The sequence below is a fragment of the Bicyclus anynana genome, chromosome 8, assembly GCF_947172395.1.
Source record: "Bicyclus anynana chromosome 8, ilBicAnyn1.1, whole genome shotgun sequence".
Classification (NCBI taxonomy): Eukaryota; Metazoa; Arthropoda; class Insecta; order Lepidoptera; family Nymphalidae; genus Bicyclus; species Bicyclus anynana.
Window position 1 is genome coordinate 14775799 of NC_069090.1, and position 18451 is coordinate 14794249.

Sequence of the window (18451 nt, forward strand, 5' to 3'; positions counted from 1 at the left end):
TAATACAAGCAGATGACGAATCTTTATGTGATAGATTATTTCTATTAATGAAAAATAAATACATATATCTCAAAATTATGATAACAAGCTGACTAGAATATGTACATGATACGTTAGGATTTTTACCTATCCAATACTTATTACGGTAATTATATATTTAATAATTTAATAATCTTTATAGTTTTGATATAATAAGAATTTTTGTATAATATAAGCAAGATTAAATGAAAATACAAACAGTTATGTTTCATGACAAAAAAACGTTAGATGTCCAACTATGACGTCACATGGAACGTCACAATTATTTATTTATTTATTTATTTTAGGACAACCAACAGCTAATACAATATAACATGTTAATAATTTAAAATAGTTATTGCATAGGTAATTACGTATCACATCATACAGTAATTAATATAATGTTATGTCAAAAATACAGTTGTTAGAAATGAATGAAAGTCGAAAATATACAATGTAAATTTAAAAAATGTCAGACTACAATAAACTAAAAGCAATAAGAATAAAAAACAAAACAAATCACGTAAAATAAAAAAATCTTTTTTTATAAAAAATTATACCTAAAAATTACATTATTAAAGTTTACGAGTACAAATACACTTACAATTACAATATTATATTATTAAATGTCATTATAAATCAATTATTATTTAAAAGACGCTACAAATTATTATATTTTATTGTAAAAATATTTTAATACAAAACAAACTAAAGAAAAACTAAATTTTTCACGACCACTTTTGTACAGTAGTGTACACATTTCTAGCAAAAAAAATATGTTTTTAATATAAAAAATAACAATAATATAGGATAAATGGTAAATTTTTGGAAATCACATTCCTATTATTAAAAATAATAATACTAATAGGTACCTAATGGATAAAAATATAGAATGGTCACTCGTTTGGTACACAGATAGGTCCAACTCTATGATAGCCCACCGGGCAACCATCATGTCCGAAAACAGCTTCAGAATGAGTCGTTTTCACTTGCTCGATCACTTCTTCCACGACCTCTTGTAGATCGTCTGTTCCTACTTGGTTCTCATTGATCTGAACATTCCCCTGACTTGTTGCTTGCGAATCCATTGTGGTATTTTAAAGTTTTATTAAACACGTCGAGTTTCTTAATACTAATTTTGAAGGGAGATAAATATTAAACAATTTTCTCTTGAAATTATTCAAAATTTGTAAAGTTCTTCAAAAAATATTTGGTCAATGCAACACCATTCAAAGCTACGGAATGATTTTGAATGAACCAATGTCATTTATTTATACCCATTTTGGAAAATAGCCAAGAAAATCATCACCTATGGCAATCTAGACTATATTTTAATTGAACAGAACTCAATTTAGCAAATCAAACTTTTGTTTACACTTTATAAGTATTATGTGAATAAGTATATAAGAACGTAATTTCCCCGAATCGGATGACGCTCGTAAATTGAAACAATTAGGAATATTCCTGAATTCCAAACAGGTAAATTGTATTATTTTTCGTATATAAATATATGCTAAAAAATAACCTAACATATCAAATACAATAAATAATAAATAAAAAATAAATAAGCCTTTTATTCGGACCTCATTAAGGATATCTTACAATAGTATATACAATACAAAATATTACATACATTTAAATACTATATCGTTTATACATTTAAAATTTTTCGTATATTTCGTTTTTATTTACTTTCTGTAGGTCCGTTTGCCAATCGGCAAAGGCCTCCTCCAACCTTCTCCATTCAGTTCTTTCTCTGGCTACTCTAGTCCAGGTTTTCCCAGCAACCTGTCTGATATCATCTTCCCATCTTTTTTGTTGCCTTCCTCTGTTCCTTTTCCCTTCTCTTGGATACCACTGTGTAATTATTTTGCTCCACTTGTCCTTTCCTCTGATCATGTGTCCCGACCACTTCCATTTTAGCCTTTTTACTTTTAAGGTCACATCCTGTATTTTGGTCTTTTTCCTAATATAACTGTTTCTTATTCTATCTGCTCTTTTTACTCCTAACATGCTCCTCTCCATTGCTCGTTGGCAAATGGTAAGTCTATTGGCTATGTTTTTCGTTATGGCCCATGTTTGACTTCCATAGATTAAGATTGGTAGGACGCAGACATTGAATAATTTGCTCTTTGTTGCTATGTGTAAGTTTTTGTCTTTCATTACTTCCCGTAAGCCCCAATATCTTTTCCAACCGTTTGCTATTCTTCTTTCGACTTCTTTGTTTACATTATCTGTAGGTGATATCAACTGTCCGAGGTATATATATTCTTCAACATAGTCAATCTGTGACTCGCCTACTATTATGCTGCTTTCAATTCCATTGGTCATTACTTTTGTTTTTTCGGGATTTAATTTCAGTCCTACTTTTCCGCTTTCACACGCTAGGTCATTTAACATTATATTAAGGTCTCCTGCTGTTTTTGCGAATAACACAATATCATCAGCAAATCTTAAGTGTGTAAGTGTGCGGCCGTCGATATTAAGACCAAGATTTTCCCATTCAAAATTTCTGAAGATCATTTCTAAGACAGCGGAGAAAAGTTTTGGAGAGAGCGGATCTCCTTGTCTTACTCCTTTTTGTATCTTAAATGGTTCTCCTTTCTTTTCTAGCTGAATGCAGGCAGAGCTGTTTTTGTAGACATTTCGGATCAATCTTATGTATTTTTGTTCTATACCTTGGTCATTCAACGCCTCCCAGATTTTCGTATGTAATAGCGAGTCGAAAGCCTTGCTATAATCGACAAATGCTATGTAGTATTTAAGTTGATATTCCCCATACTTCTCAATGATTTGTCTAACAGCATGGATGTGATCAAGAACCGAGTATTCTTTTCTGAAGCCTGCCTGTTCTACTGGCTGTTGTTCATCAAGTTTTCTTTCAATTCGTTTGAGTATAATTTTAGCAAATATTTTATATACGTTGGACATCAGACTTATAGGCCGGTAGTTTCCGATATCGTACTGATCACCTTTTTTGTACAAAAGGATTATATTAGATTCAGTCCATTGCTGTGGAATCGATTCTGAATTTGTGATATCATTGAAGATTTCTTTGAGAATAGGTGTTATTACCTGTTTTGTTTGTTTTAATAATTCGTTGCTTATTCCGTCTGGTCCCGGAGCTTTATCGTCTTTTTGAGTTTCTAGAGCGAATTCTACTTCTTCCTGCATGATATTGGGTACGGTTGACATTTCTAACATTTCTATTTCTTCTTCCACTCTAGTACATTCGTATAGTTTCTTGTAATAAGATGTAGCGATTCCTAAAATTCCTTGTCGTCGGTTTTCTTTCAATCTATTATCATCTTTCATCTGTACGATCCAGTCCTTTTTGTTATTTAGCTCCTTATTAGCCTTTTTTATTCCTCCTGTCTGCAAAATGTGTCTCTCCATTGTTTCCATTCTTCTCTGAGTTCTGTCTTTTCTTATACTTTCTTTTATTTCTTTGCTGAGTTTTGCTATTTTCTTTCGTCTGTCGTTAGTACTTTTTCCATTGATTAGGTCAGCTCGTTCATTAAGAAGATTGGTAGTTTTAGCAGACTTCCACTTGTCAGATAGGTCTTTGTTATTAGTCCTTTGTTGAATAGATGATTTGATTGTTCTTTCTAACCAGTTGTATTTTTCTTGCACTTGCATGTTTATTGTTTCTCTATTGTAGTCAATCAGCTTTGGCATTATGAAATTGGCTATTTGAGCTGTTTGGTATTTGGTCGGTTTTGTAAATGTCATTTTATTTCTCGGTCTTGGGTTTTTTGGCGGGTTTGTCAATAGTTCTGCTCGAATCATTCGATGGTTGGTATTGAAGTTGAAATTGCTTAAAACTTTCATGTTTGCGAAGTATCTGCTTTTATTAGTCATTATAAAATCTATTTCATTTTTTGTTTTCCCGTCTGGTGATATCCAGGTCCACATTTTACTTTTTTTCTTCTTAAACATTGAATTCAAGACTCGCAAACCATTTTCCTGCGCAAAGTTTACAAGCTTCTCTCCGTTTCTGCTTCTGGTCTTTTTTCCATATCCAAATGGTCCCAATACTGTGTTTTCTTCTGGTTGCCGTTCTCCAATTTGGCCATTGAAGTCTCCTAATACAATAATACTATTATAAGCATGGTCTTGGATTGTTTTATATAAATCTTGATAGAATGAGTCTACTGTTTCTACATCAGATTGTTCCGTAGGTGAGTATACTTGTATGATGGACCATGGGTCTTTGTACCCCGGTAGCTTAAGATTCATTAACGCTTCATAGGAGTATCAGAGCGCATGCTCTGATACTCCTATGAAGCTCTCCACGTAGTTTGCAAGGTGTTTTTTAATAATAAATCCAACTCCATGATGACCTGGGGTCGTTCCTATATGATATAGAAGGAATTCTGAATGGGAAATAATTCTTTCTCCCATTCGCCTTATTTCACTTAAGCCAACAATGTCCCATTTAATGCGTTTTAAAGCATACGTCAGTTCCGTGAGATTTTCTTCATTTTTAAGGGTAAGTACATTGAGTGCAGTGATGTATATTTTGTGTTTATGGTCTTTTTTGTTATAAGTGGTGGAATTGTTATGTCTTTGTGTTGGAGGGTTGTGGTCTTCTTCCCCCACGAGGACCAGTCGGCTTGGGGGAGGTTTGTGCATTATTTTTTCAATATTGCCAGTTTTTCCGTAGTTGGTTGGGTTTTGGCGTTTGCCGATTGGTAATTGTTATTGTTTTTTGGTAGTTACATTAGAAAAAGAGTTCGATCTCGACCTCATCACATCGAAAGCATTCGTCCTGTTCGACTTGATTGAAGAAACTGTTTGATATTTTTTTGTTTGGGTATTGTAAGAGGAGGGTGAGGCAGATGATTCCCTTTTTCTTTTGTCCTGGCTATTTTTATTCTCTTTGACTATTAGTTTGTCATATTTCAAATAGGCTATTTTTCCATTCTTCCTCTCTTCAAATAGCTCTGCTTTTAGTTTTCTCCTCTTTTCTAATACTTCCTTTGAGTAATCTTCACTGATATTAATAGTCTTTAGATTTTTCCTATTTTTCAGAATTTCGTTCTTTTTCCAGTTGTTCACAAACGAACATAAAACCGGTCGAGACTTGTTACTTTCCTCATTTTTAGTTCCTATCCGATGAATTTTGTTTATTTCGTAATGTTCTAGGTTAATATTTAAATCTTGCTTCAGATTTTTCTTTAGTTCTTGAATAAGTTCATAGGCTGAAATTTCTTTTTCTTCTAGGCCAAAAACTATAACATTATTTTTCTTTTCCCCTCTTTTTAGAAACTCGATTTCGTTCTCTAGTTTCCCTATCTTAAGTTTTAGTTCTTTGTTTTCCTCTACTAAAGGGATTAATTTTTCTTCCATTTTATCCATAATACTGTTTGTAATAGATTCTTTCAGAACATATCAAATACACAAACCTACAAAATGTTTCAACAATTTTCCAAACGTTGTATACTCGTAAACGCTTTTTTGTCTCTACGTATCTGTGTGTGTGTTTGTTCAACAAAAACTAAGGATATAACAGAATTTTTCATATGGATTGCTTTTTTTTTAATTTGACCACGTTTGCCCAGAGAAAAAAGCAATTAAATTATTATTTTCGATAAAGTCATCAACAATGGTTTTGTTTTGTCTAACTTATGGTAAAATTTGTGAGTTTTGAGGTATTCTCCGAATTTACTGAACTGATTTTGAAAATTCTTTTAACAATAGAAAACCACGTTATTTGTGAGTGCCATAGGCTATATTTTATAAATAAGATAATGGTGATAATAATAAGTCGACAACTTAAAATTAAATTTGCGATTTGCGCCTTGGTCCAAGAAGAGCCCGCAACAAAATCAACCAGGTTTTTTTTAGTTTATCACCATTTAACACTAGGTATAAAAGTAGCCAGTCATGTAATACATTTCATTTCCAAGCTAATTTGTCATAGTCATTAACATTTTATCATCATTATTAAACAGACGACTCCTTGGTTTTTAATTATTAATTTTAAGGACGAGTAGTTATTATTAGTAGGTGTTTTCCTCATAATCTTTATCTAGAGGTCACTTCAAAAATAATACTCTTGTTTAATAAAATAAAAAAAATAGTTTATTTCAGTAAACAACTTGTTTAAACAGTTAAATACATCAGTACATTGTACATATTGCACCAGTTGATGTGCGAAGTCGCAACTTATCTTTTAAGTACTTGAATAGGCAAAAAAAGCAATAAATAAAAGGAGCCGTGATAGCCCAATGGATATGACCTCAGCCTCCGATTCCGGGGGTGTGGGTTCGAATCCGGTCCGGGTCATGCACCTCCAACTTTTCAGTTGTGTGCATTTTAAGAAATTAAATATCACGTGTCTCAATCGGTGAAGGAAAACATCGTGAGGAAACCTGCATACCAGAGAATTATCTTAATTCTCTGCGTGTGTGAAGTCTGCCAATCCGCATTGGGCCAGCGTGGTGGACTATTGGCCTAACCCCTCTCATTCTGAGAGGAGACTCGAGCTCAGCAGTGAGCCGAATATGGGTTGATGACGACGACTTGAGTAGGAATATTCAGTAGGAGGAAAAAAAGTAACATTACCTATTTAGGTACTTAACCTAATTCAAAAGGGTATTTTTTTGTTTCATTTATGTGGAAACATGACTGCATTGTTTGTAAGTAGTACCAATTGTAAAGTCATCAGTATAACCCTGATTCAGGCCTTCCCTCAATTTGGGAGACGAGTTCTCAGGCTTAGACCCACTACGCCGGTTAGCGGGGTTAGGGTGATAATGTATGTTACTTCTTTTTTAGAATTTAAACTATCGTGAGTGTTATTCATATTAATTGATTATGAAACACGGCTAAAACTCACGTGATATTACGTCGGAGTATGCCCGACTAGTTTCGAAACCATACGGGGCCCTTAGTCATGAGCTGGTTCTTGCATCGCGGCACGATCCAAACTACTCCGACGTAATATCACGTGAGTTTTAGCCGTGTTTCATAATCAATTAATATTTTACTTCTATTAACCAAACACTTGCCAAAGCCCCATAGCAGCCATTGCGAAATTTGGGTTATGAAGAAGTTATGCTACATACAACGACGATTTTTTTAAATAAACGAGTTACGATCTAGTTAAATATACATAATGCAACAAAAAAAAATCTATTGTTAGTAAACCTAAATGAAGTAGGTTATAATAATAAATTATCTATTGGGTAGGTACTCCAAGATACATTTTAGGAGGTTTTTCAAGAAAGGTTAAGTTGTTCAAGAAAAGATTTTCAAAGTCAAGATTAAACATTAATTTATTTTAAAACATGAAAATTATACAGGCATCATAATATAATTTAATTTATTTCTAACATTACTCGTAATTAACAATAAATTGTCACCTTGTATTTAGGTACATATTTCTTTTTCTTTTATTGGTTTTAGATACATATTTTATTTAACATTTAGTTATTTTTTCTAACAATTCGAATTTATTTTAACTTATTTATTTATTTATACTTAATTGCACATAACAATTACAAAGAAAATAATAGAAAACGTAGTATATACCTACATGAATGTACTGTAATTGTAATTATTGGACGTTGTAACCATGTATTGACGGCCTCCGTGGCGCAGTGGTATGCGCGGTGGATTTACAAGACGGAGGTCCTGGGTTCGATCCCCGGCTGGGCAGATTGAGATTATCTTAATTTGTCCAGGTCTGGCTGGTTACCACCCTACCGGCAAAGACGTACCGTCAAGCGATTTAGCGTTCCGGTACGATGCCGTGTAGAAACCGAAAGATGTGTGGATTTTCATCCTCCTCCTAACAAGTTAGCCCGCTTCCATCTTAGACTGCATCATCACTTACCATCAGGTGAGATTGTAATCAAGGGCTAACTTGTAAAGAATAAAAAAAAAATGTATATAATCGATCTATTTCAGGAAAAGCGTTTGGTTTTATATGTAGTAGTAAGATAACATACGAAGAGCCTTTATACACATAAAGGCTCTTCGTATGTTAATATATATATATGTATAAACTGTAGGTTCACTTATAACATAAAGCACTTAAGCTACGCTTATGTGGGTTTCCTAATAGAATACGCCGCCAATTTCACACACCAACAACGTCTATCAACTGTTTACAGTCAAACGCTATTCTGGTGGTATGCTTCACCACAAAACACACATACCGAAGCACAAACAGACATCCAAAAGTAGACTAACTAATTAACTATACCTAGATACTTGAAATATTTTCTTTGTACCTGTAACTGACACGAGATTAAGGACGCTAAGAATTATTATATTGTACTTATTGTAAAAATATTTTAATCCTACTAATATTATAAACGCGAAAGTTTGTATGGATGTTTGGATGTATGTTTGGATGCTTGTTACTCTTTAAAGCCGCTACTACTGAAGCGATTTGGCTGAAATTTGGAATGGAAATCGTGGGTTCGATTCCCACAACTGGAAAATATTAGTGTGATGAGCATGGGTGTTTTCCAGTGTCTGTGTGTATTTATACATTATATAAGTATTTATATGTAGTATATAATTGTATATTATAATTATAATTATAATATCAACTATCTTAGCACCCATAACACAAGCTACTTTGTATGCTTACTTTGGGGCTAGATAGTGATGTGTATTGTTTAAGTATATTTATTTATTTATTATAATTTATTTTGCGAATACCTACTGTCTAATCTATTAACGATATAAGATAATATACGAGTATTTAAATAGTATCTACTTATGATTACTCAGAAAAAAGTCCGCGATGGCATATGCCATATAACTAAAAAGTCAAAAATTAAAGTTAAAAAAACTTGAGAGGTGTTCTTTTTTCTAACTTTTACAATCGGATGAAACGATGTTCGCTATCGCAATCGCCATCGCAATCGCTATCACTATCGCAATCGCCATCACTATCGCGATCGATATAGCAATCGATATCGCTTTCAGAATCGCTATAACTATCATCGATACCCTGGAGCTCAGATCATGGCTTAAAACTATAGCAAAAACATTACCCTCCTTCTTACGCAGTCTGATAAAAAATGTCGGTTGAAATATTGGTCTTAATTTTTTCCATCTAGCCTCCTTTTGCTACGCGCGATAAGGAACTTCGTTCCAAAAACCTTTTTAAAACTAAGCTTTTATTTGAATGTGCTTAAATGAAAATAAAATTCTTTGAAACTTCATGACTACCTGCTTATAAAGGCATTACATATTTTATATTATGATGATAAAAGGTTGTCGTGTTTTAAAAAAATCATCAAAATCCATTCGTTGTATCTGGGTTCCGAGGTAAAAACGTACACTGACTCCTACATACCTAACGGTTATTTTCCAAGTTATTTGGTGACGAGCAAATTCATAATTCTTTAAATTTGCTCTTGAAATTAATGAAGGCATTTAAATTTAAACTTGAAGCAGGTACGTTTATTTATCACTATTTTACTAGTTTTCTAAAACTAAGTAAATACCCATTAAAGTGCAAATTGCCAAGCATTTAAATAAGCATTTACGTTATAATAAGGTTTTTCTATAGGCTTATAACTGTAGCTCTATAAATTAAGGACTTTCTATACAAACTTTCAACCCTTATTTCATCCCTTACTTATTTTATTTTCGCTATAAAATATATCCTATAACCTTTATCGTATTATGGTCTTAAACCGTGCCAAGTTTCATTTGAATTCATTAAGTAATTTCAGCGTGATGCCCGGCCAACAAAATTACGGATAGACAGGCAGACAGACAATAAATCGAAAGAAAATATTTTTAGTATCGATTGTATAATGCCCTCCAATAAAAAAAATTAAAATATCTTCAATGTACAGAATTTGACCTGTTACAGTTTTATTATAAGTATTTTTAATTTAATATCTATACTAATATTACAAAGCTGAAGAGTTTGTTTGTTTGATTAAACGCGCTAATCTCAAGAACTACTGGTCCGATTTGAAAAATTCTTTCAGTGTTAGATAGCCCATTTATCGAGGAAGGCTATAGGCTATATATTGTCTCCGTATTCCTACGGGAACAGGAACCACGCGGGTGAAACCGCGCGGCGTCAGCTAGTAGATAGATATTTAGCATCTTTGCTAAATAATTCCTGATTCATCATTTTGTCACAGGACCAGAGATTCGAGTGATCGGCACCATTACGTACGCAGTTTAGACCGAGTGTATCGTAAGTTTCGCAGATACCTACTAATGTAAGAGTCCAATGTCAAAAGTATAGCTAGGATTGACACCTCGAAGTCCTAAGCTAAATCTTGAAGTCCTCATATCTCCTCTCAGGGTTCTGACTAGGAAGCTCATATTTTTTATAGGCAAGTATTATAACTCCCTAACTCCTGGTTGATAGCTTGATAGGTACCGAACACCTTGTATATCTTGAACATATAGGTACTAAACGGTTTACTTTAGACTCTTGTTACAGGCCAAATTAAATAACTAAGTCCCGACTGTTAATTGTAGCGTAATTTGTCTATATTTCTGTGAAAACTTTACTGGCTTAATGTCAATATCTAGATTAAATAAAATGTACAGCTGTACATTTTGTTTGTAAATAAATAAATGAGAATATGACCAATATTCCCATTACCCTTCAACTATTGGGAATAGTCTGTGTTAGGAGTGAGTACGACAATAGTCTACGGAGTCGAACCACGACTTCTTGGTGATAAGTCCGCTTTTACCGTTGAGCTACTGAGGCTCTTTCATTGTCCGTTTAACTGACAACTTTCTTCAACCAATCAATCAATCTTGATAGGTACCTACTTCTAAGAGTGAATGAATCCGATGACTAACATGCAAGGACGTTCAACAACTGACTCATAGCTTGTCATCCGACATTAGGCATGATTACAGCCAATGCCAGTGTACTAAAAAAACCTTAATGGAATTTAAAGGTTTCATTGATGTTTTTTCAACATCGTAAATGTTTGGAGAATTCCTGAGAGTCGAGAAGTTTTCAATAAAGTAAATGCTACTTCACTGAGAACCACTCCTAGGGTCTTAGAAGTATCTATAAGTTCTTATACCAACTGTCGAGTGTCATCACAATTTCATGTTTTAAACACATAAATGAGTTATTATTGCACTTTGCAGGTACAAGTGTACAAGTTACATACTGGTAACTGCAACCACAAAGTAAATAATAGATGCATCTTGAATTTCCTATTAGTACCTACATACTTCAAAGATGACGTTACAATTATGTATTTTATTCTTTGCGTTGAGACTTCGCCTTTCGTTGACGTCTGATAAGGTTAGGACTCCCGCACACGGGCCACCGGCCACAACCACAAAACGCCGCTACTGGCATATTTCCTGTAGTTTTCATACATTTTATATGGACTCGCCGCTCACAGTTGACGCCGGAGGCCGCCACACTCTACAATCGTCGCTGCTCGCTTCTTGTGGCCCGCACCGGCCACTACACACCGACAATAAACGCCACCACACACCACTCGCGGGATTCCGCACCCTTCTCTCCCTTATCTCACCTAAACCTGTTAGAATCGGAAAGTAGCAGACACCGACCGCAAGTGTCGACCACCGGCCATAAATGTTGCGCGCTTCAGCTTCTTTTGTGGCCCCTTCTTTATTCTTGTGGCGGCGTTTGTGGCTGTCACGTGTGGCTCGTGTGCGGCGACACTTAGGGATACAAAGCTGGGCTTTCTTGCTTCAAATAAATCAAATCAAAATTAATTTTATTTCAATTAGACATTACTTCCGAGACTTCAATGTGAAAGAAAACGTGAGGAAATCAAATGCTATTCAATGATATCCTCAAACTTGACTAATCTACCACCCACCCTTAAACGACTATGCTTTGATCATTGCTGGGAGAAGACTCGAGTCCAAGAGTACTTAATCACTAAACAATATTGAATTAGTGTTGTGAGATTATATTTTGTATGAGATGTTCAAATAGGTATACGTCTTCATGACCACAAAATATCCGGAGAGATATTTGTATATAGAGACCCTTATCAAACTAAAATAAATACCTATATTTGAAAGGATTTAAATAGTTTTATACTCACTCGTATTATATTCCCTTTCTAATTGATGGGGATCGAACACAGATATTTTTAGATCAAACCCATGAACCAATGCCCTATAGAAGCTTGGACTAGTTTGACAAGTTTAAGGACTGCAACATATTAGTTGAATATACATAATTCAACGAATACCTTCCTATGTTGTGTTTCTTTAATCATGACATTACCTACATGCAAGAAAACATCAGATGATTAACTATTTCTTTATTAACATGCAAATAAACGAACAAATTACATTTACACCTTGTATAAATACCACAGCTTTTTTCTTAGTTAAATTAATTGTTCCCTATAAATAATATAAATAAGTTTAACAAAATATATCAATACAATAACATAACTGCCTGAATAGCCATTAAGGTGTATCAACACTGGTTTTCGCATGCATCTTGAAATTATCTTATATTTGATGATATAATAGATAAAGGTGCAAAGAAATATTAATATTGAAAACACCAATAAACCTTAGTATTCACAAGCTACTTCTTAGGATACTCCAGATACCAAGGCCTAGTTAGCCACTTGTTAGTTGTTAATTTCACTTTAAATATTGCACTCATTAACAAAAACGCAACAAAACACTAATTCAAATGAACTACCTTGTTCACTGGAATATAAATCTTCTCTACCTGATGTCTCAACATTCAACTCTTTAAAGCATACCAATTTGATCCTTGGATATCTCTTGCTAACATTCTGATCAATAGATCAAAAAACTTAAGCATTCACGCAAATGGGACCTTTCCTCTTTTGTCCATAAGGACAATTTGGTCCTACACCGCCAAAACCAAATTTGCTTTCAAAATCCGGTATAACATCTCCCGTTGCTTTCACAAATTGATTAATGAGTTTCGTTGATATGTCTGAAGGCAGTGTTTCTTTCTTCTTTTCGTCCATACTAATTTGTATCGCTGCTACAGGAATTCCTTTTGCGTTGTCCTCTACAAGAATGTCTGTAGTAACGCTTCCTTCAAGGGGAATTCCTTGGAGTCGTATAACTGAACATTCTGTGTACACTACTGCAACTACAACAAGCACTGACAATATTGAAATCATTTTTAATGATTTTTATTTACTTGTTTAATTCGTTCGATGTCACAATGCGTTTGTTAATCATTCAAGTATGACCTACAGTATTTATATGCGTGTAAAGATCCATTCAATTGAAGAGCATTTTTCCTTCTACGTCACTGATTTTCCTGTGACTCAATTTTAAAACTTGTCATAGATACTTTGTGACTTTATTAAGTCAATGGGCTTGGCAAAATTACGTAGGAATTTATCCTTCATTGAGTCATATAATTTAATTTTAATTGTATAGTATTTAAATGCGTTTTGTTTGTTTGCAATATGTTTTGAAATACGCATTGAATTTAGTTCAATCTTTGTAATTATAACAATAAAGCAATTAACATGACGGCATCTAGTAGATAAAATAGTCTTGCTATTAAAGTCACAGTTAACCACTGGCCTATTCACTAATAAGGTCTCTATATAACAACCTTTTAAAATAAACATCAAATGAACTGAGAAATGCAATCTACCTACTGTATCATATTGATATCCACGAAGGATTGTCAGTAGGCATTGTAATGTGTGTGTAGTATTGTAATGTGTGGTACTGCCTAAAAATAAAGATATTTCTTTCTTTCTTTCTTTCTTTTTAGGCACCGGATGACATTGTTACATAGAAGCTCAATGTCTTATATGTCAACTAACATACCTAGTCGTTACAACCCATATTCGGCTCACTACTATGCTCGAGTCTCCTCTCAGAATGAGAGGGGTTAGGCCAATAGTCCACCACGCTGGCCGAATTAAGAAAATTCTCAGGTATGCAGGTTTCCTCACGATGTTTTCCTTCACCTTTTGAGACACGAGATATTTAATTTCTTAAAATGTACATAACTGAAAAGTTGAAGGTGCATGCCCCGGACCGGATTCAAACCCACACTCCGGAATCGGAAGCAGGGGTCATATCCACTGGGCTATCAAGGTTCTTAACGTCACATACCTCAATGTTAGTGAATTAGCCTGCTGAACTGCAAAAAGTTGACATTCTAAATCCTTAAGTACCAAAACTTGTTTAAGCACCCACATACTCATGTTTTTTTTTTAAATATCTGTAGTCTACCCATCACTTTTAATCTAGATTCGTCACCTCCTTACATGTATTTATCAGTGACACGTGATACCTAATTAAAAGTCGCCTCAGACACAGTTCTGATTCGGAGAACTGAGTCAAGTGGCTCAGTGGTGTGCGCGGTGGATTTCAAGACGGAGGTCCTGGGTTCGATCCCCAGCTGGGCCACCCTACCGACAAAGACGTACCACCAAGCGATTTAGTGTTCCGGTACAATTTCGTGTAGAAACCGAAAGGGATGTGGATTTTCATCCTCCTTATAACAAGTTAGCCAGCTTCCATCTTAGATTGCATCATCACTTACCATCAGGTGAGGTTGTAATCAGGGGCTAACTTGTAAAGAATAAAAAAAAGCTTATCCGTTTGTTTATCTGCCAGTATCATTGAATTACTTTTAATGATTGCGATATTGTACTATAAGAAAACAGAACCTTAAACACAGAAAACATATCCTAAAACCTTTGTTCAACATTGGTTTTTATTTAAATAAAATATAAACAAAACTTGTCTGTCTTTAAGAATATTTGAAAGAAGGGAGAAAATTTTGACAAGTATATATTATTGGAGTTAAGGACATTTGCTAAGCAATTTAGATTGTTTAGAACTAGCGGACGCCCGCGTGACAATTGACATAAACTTTCATCCCCTCACAGGTCGAAATTTCAAAAACGCTAGAACAAATGTTTAATTATGTCTTATCAAGTGCTTAAATATAAAGTTTGATGGTTTTATCTTTTAAAATTAAGAAATCCCATACAAACTTTCAACCTCTATTTCAACCTCTTCTCCCTTTTTTTCGCAATAAAATGTAGCCTATGTCCTTTCTCAGGGTTTAAAGATTGTCTGTGTCAAATTTCGTCAAAATCGGTAGAGAGGTAAAAGCGGGAAAGCGTAACAGACAGACAGAGTTACTTTCGCATTTATAATATTAGTAGGGATTTATCCCTCAAAGTCAAAGCCTTTTTTATTGCACAATACAAACATTTTGAACGGTAAAAATTGTATATAATTTAATGTATGGGGGAAGATATTTTGTTTCTTTCTGTAGATTTATAGACATATTCATAAAAGGCTTTTTCTGTGCAGACAAAGAAATTATTAGATATAAAACAGAGCTATATTTACACACCAGTTTACACACGCATTACTAGTGCGTGATAAGAGCCGTGATAGCCCAGTGGATATGACCTCTGCCTCCAATTCCGGGGGGTGTAGGTTCGAATCCGGTCCGGGGCCTGCACCTCCAACTTTTCAATTGTGTGCATTTTAAGAAATTAAATGTCATGTGTCTCCAACGGTGAAGGAAAAACATACTGAAGAAACCTGCTTACCAGAGAATTTTCTTAATTCTCTGCGTGTGTGAAGTCTGCCAATCCGCATTGGACCAGCGTAGTGGACTATTGGCCTAACGCCACTTACTCTGAGAGGAGACTCGAGCTCAGCAATGAGCTGAATATGGGTTGACAATGATGATAAATAGTGTGTAAATATAAAAAAAAATAAAGTCGTTGAAGATTTTTAAAATTCTTTTCTTTATTTTCTCTTTATACGATTTTCTATTCTTTTTCTTGTTTACGCGGCTGACTTTAGAAAGTTTATGCTTGTACAAGTAATACAAGATCAAGTTTTAGTTCAGGGAGATCAGGTTTGGTTACGATTATCCTGTTGCTCACAGACCATAAATGGCATTATAATAATTCAAAGTTGGCAAATGACAATGCAAAAAAGGAACGATTATGTTGGAATTTGAAAAATCGGTCGTTTATTTCAGCCTAATTATTTTATATTAATAAGATAATAGTAAACATTGGGACCTCGCTCACGAGATTACCGCCATGTGGAATGTTGAATCAACTATTATTATTCCGATAGTTGTTTCAGTCAATGGTCTTATAGCGAAAAGCTTCGAAGTTTTCAGCCTTCGGGTCTCATCAGGTGATGCTTCTGCGCTCGCCCATATTTATCATATTATTTCCCTAGCACAAATTCTTTCTTCTTTACAATTTTAGTGTATAGCTACATTTATCCTTAATGCCATATTATATCGTTTGCAAATAAATCCTATGTAATGAAATATAAAGAAATTTGTTCTTTCTTCTTTTTTGTCTCAAGATTCTTATCCCATTGATTAAGATAATATTTATAGAACTATTTAGGACGTAAACTATTCCTTACGCCAATTAAAGTTTTTTTTTAGAATTTCCAGGACATAACAGGATTAAATTTGGTCGGAATTTAACGTTTGAACAATCATACTCACCTTATTATATTTGGTTATTAAAGAATGATATCAAATCTACACTCAATGAATAACTTCTTTTGTTTTATAATATCGTAAAATTTTATGATAATTTTCAAGATGGCAGTAAATTAAATCACACTTATTTAAAACACATAATTATCCTTAAAACTGTATACCTAAATACATGCATCTGTATTGATATATCATTAGATTGACGTAGGCGTTGTCCATATAATTAATTAACATATATTTTGAATCAATTAAATTTGTGTATAAGGAAAAACAAGATATTTACTAATGTATATATCTAGACACTTGACTTAAGGAAACCAGTTAACAATATGATACACAAGAAACATAACTAATAACTCGTATATATAACCCTCTCGCACCTTCTCAAGCGCATATTACCAGGTGTAGTCACCAAGAAAAGACGATCCGAAAGTTTTAATAATAAAAACAAACAATGTCTTTAAAAGTGTGGATGCCACTAGCATTATGTCTAGTCGCCATTTTAAATATACAATGCCGTGTTGTTAAGGACAAAACGAATCAAAAGAAGGGTGAATATCAGCATCCTTCAGAAGTCATAACATTTGAGAGCGGTGAAGAAAACACAAAGCCGATCAAAACAAACGATAAAGATGATGATGATGTTTTTGGAAACAGATTTGGTTTTTCTGATTTTGGACTCTGTCCTGGAGGAATGAGAAGACATGGACCTGTGTGCGCTTGAGAAATCAAAGAAGAAGAATAACACGTGAAACTGACAATGTTATCTTTTATTTGTGACTGTTTTAAAAGTTCTGTGATTTTAATGTACTTAATAAATTAATTTATTTTAATTCATTTCACTGTTTAATTTATTCTCCTATATTTAGAAAAGTAAATAATCATTTTGATTTTATGTTCTTTGTTTATGAAGTTTTTACCTTCGTATTTATTTATTCAAACAGTTTTGTGTTGTTCTTTTGAGGCCAATGCCCCTAAAGTGATAGCTGATAGCTTAAGGTTGCAAGGTTAAGGGACCGGACTCAACACCGAAAAGTCGAGAGTTCGATCCCTGCCTGATTGACTTTTATCGTACAACAGTATTTTCCGACTAATTGGAGGGTAGCGGGTATATTAGTCATAATATACTAGCGCCCGCGACTTCGTCCGCTCTTAGATCTTCTTAATCCGGCTCTCGCATAATCTGTTCTAAGTGGACTACTATGAACTACCTCCCTGCCAATTTTCAACTTTGTACGTCAAGCGGTTATCGAAATATCTTGGTGAATGACCTTTCGCGTTTATATGTTAAGATATGGCAAATATTTAAAAAAAAATTAATGCAACGACCTTAAACTAATTCGCTTTTAAGAGCTTGTAAGTTTTTTAACTTATTTATAAACTAAAGAGTTGGGAAGTATTATTTAAACGGGTACATACCACGATAAAACGACGAGATTTTTAATGTCGATATTTCGACCCAGTTGCATGGATCGTCGTCACGACGGGACTGTAAAAAAATATTCATAATAAACAACCACGAAATAAGTTTAAAATCATTAGTTGGGAATTACTTCGAGCAGCCGATGGACGTTGGGGTCTCAAGGTGCTGGTATGGTTACCCGCACCGGAAAGCGCAGTGATCGAGCCTTAATAGGAGGACAATGATTATATTATCAAATGTCATTGACCGAGGACATCAAGCGGGTTGCAGGGAGCCCCTGGATGCTGGCGGCTCAAGGCCGTTTTGTTTTGAAGTCCATTCAAGAGGCTTATGTCCAGCTGTGGACGTCCATTGGCTGTTAACGATGATAATGATGATGGAGTTGCGAAAAGTTATATAGCTTAGGTTGTACTTATCTAATCTATTGTAGGTATGTCATAAAGGAGATGGTCCAAAATTATATGGAGCCCAGGTCCAGTCATTGTACCCTAGCGTAAATAAAAGAAAATGTTTTTTTTTAACTATTTTTGATTATACAAATCTACAAA

At 34.2% G+C, this 18451-nt stretch overlaps 1 protein-coding gene across 1 annotated transcript; it reads right to left on the reverse strand.

Annotated features, from left to right (window-relative positions):
* Positions 1 to 4541: 4541 nt before the first annotated feature.
* On the reverse strand, positions 4542 to 12778 carry LOC112053384 (uncharacterized). The gene is made up of 3 exons (XM_052882891.1): positions 12747 to 12778; positions 11523 to 11701; positions 4542 to 5399 (listed from the first exon to the last, which is right to left on the reverse strand). The coding sequence occupies exons 1-3, from the start codon at positions 12776 to 12778 to the stop codon at positions 4720 to 4722; spliced, it is 891 nt and encodes a 296-aa protein (XP_052738851.1). The 3' UTR covers positions 4542 to 4719.
* Positions 12779 to 18451: the final 5673 nt, after the last annotated feature.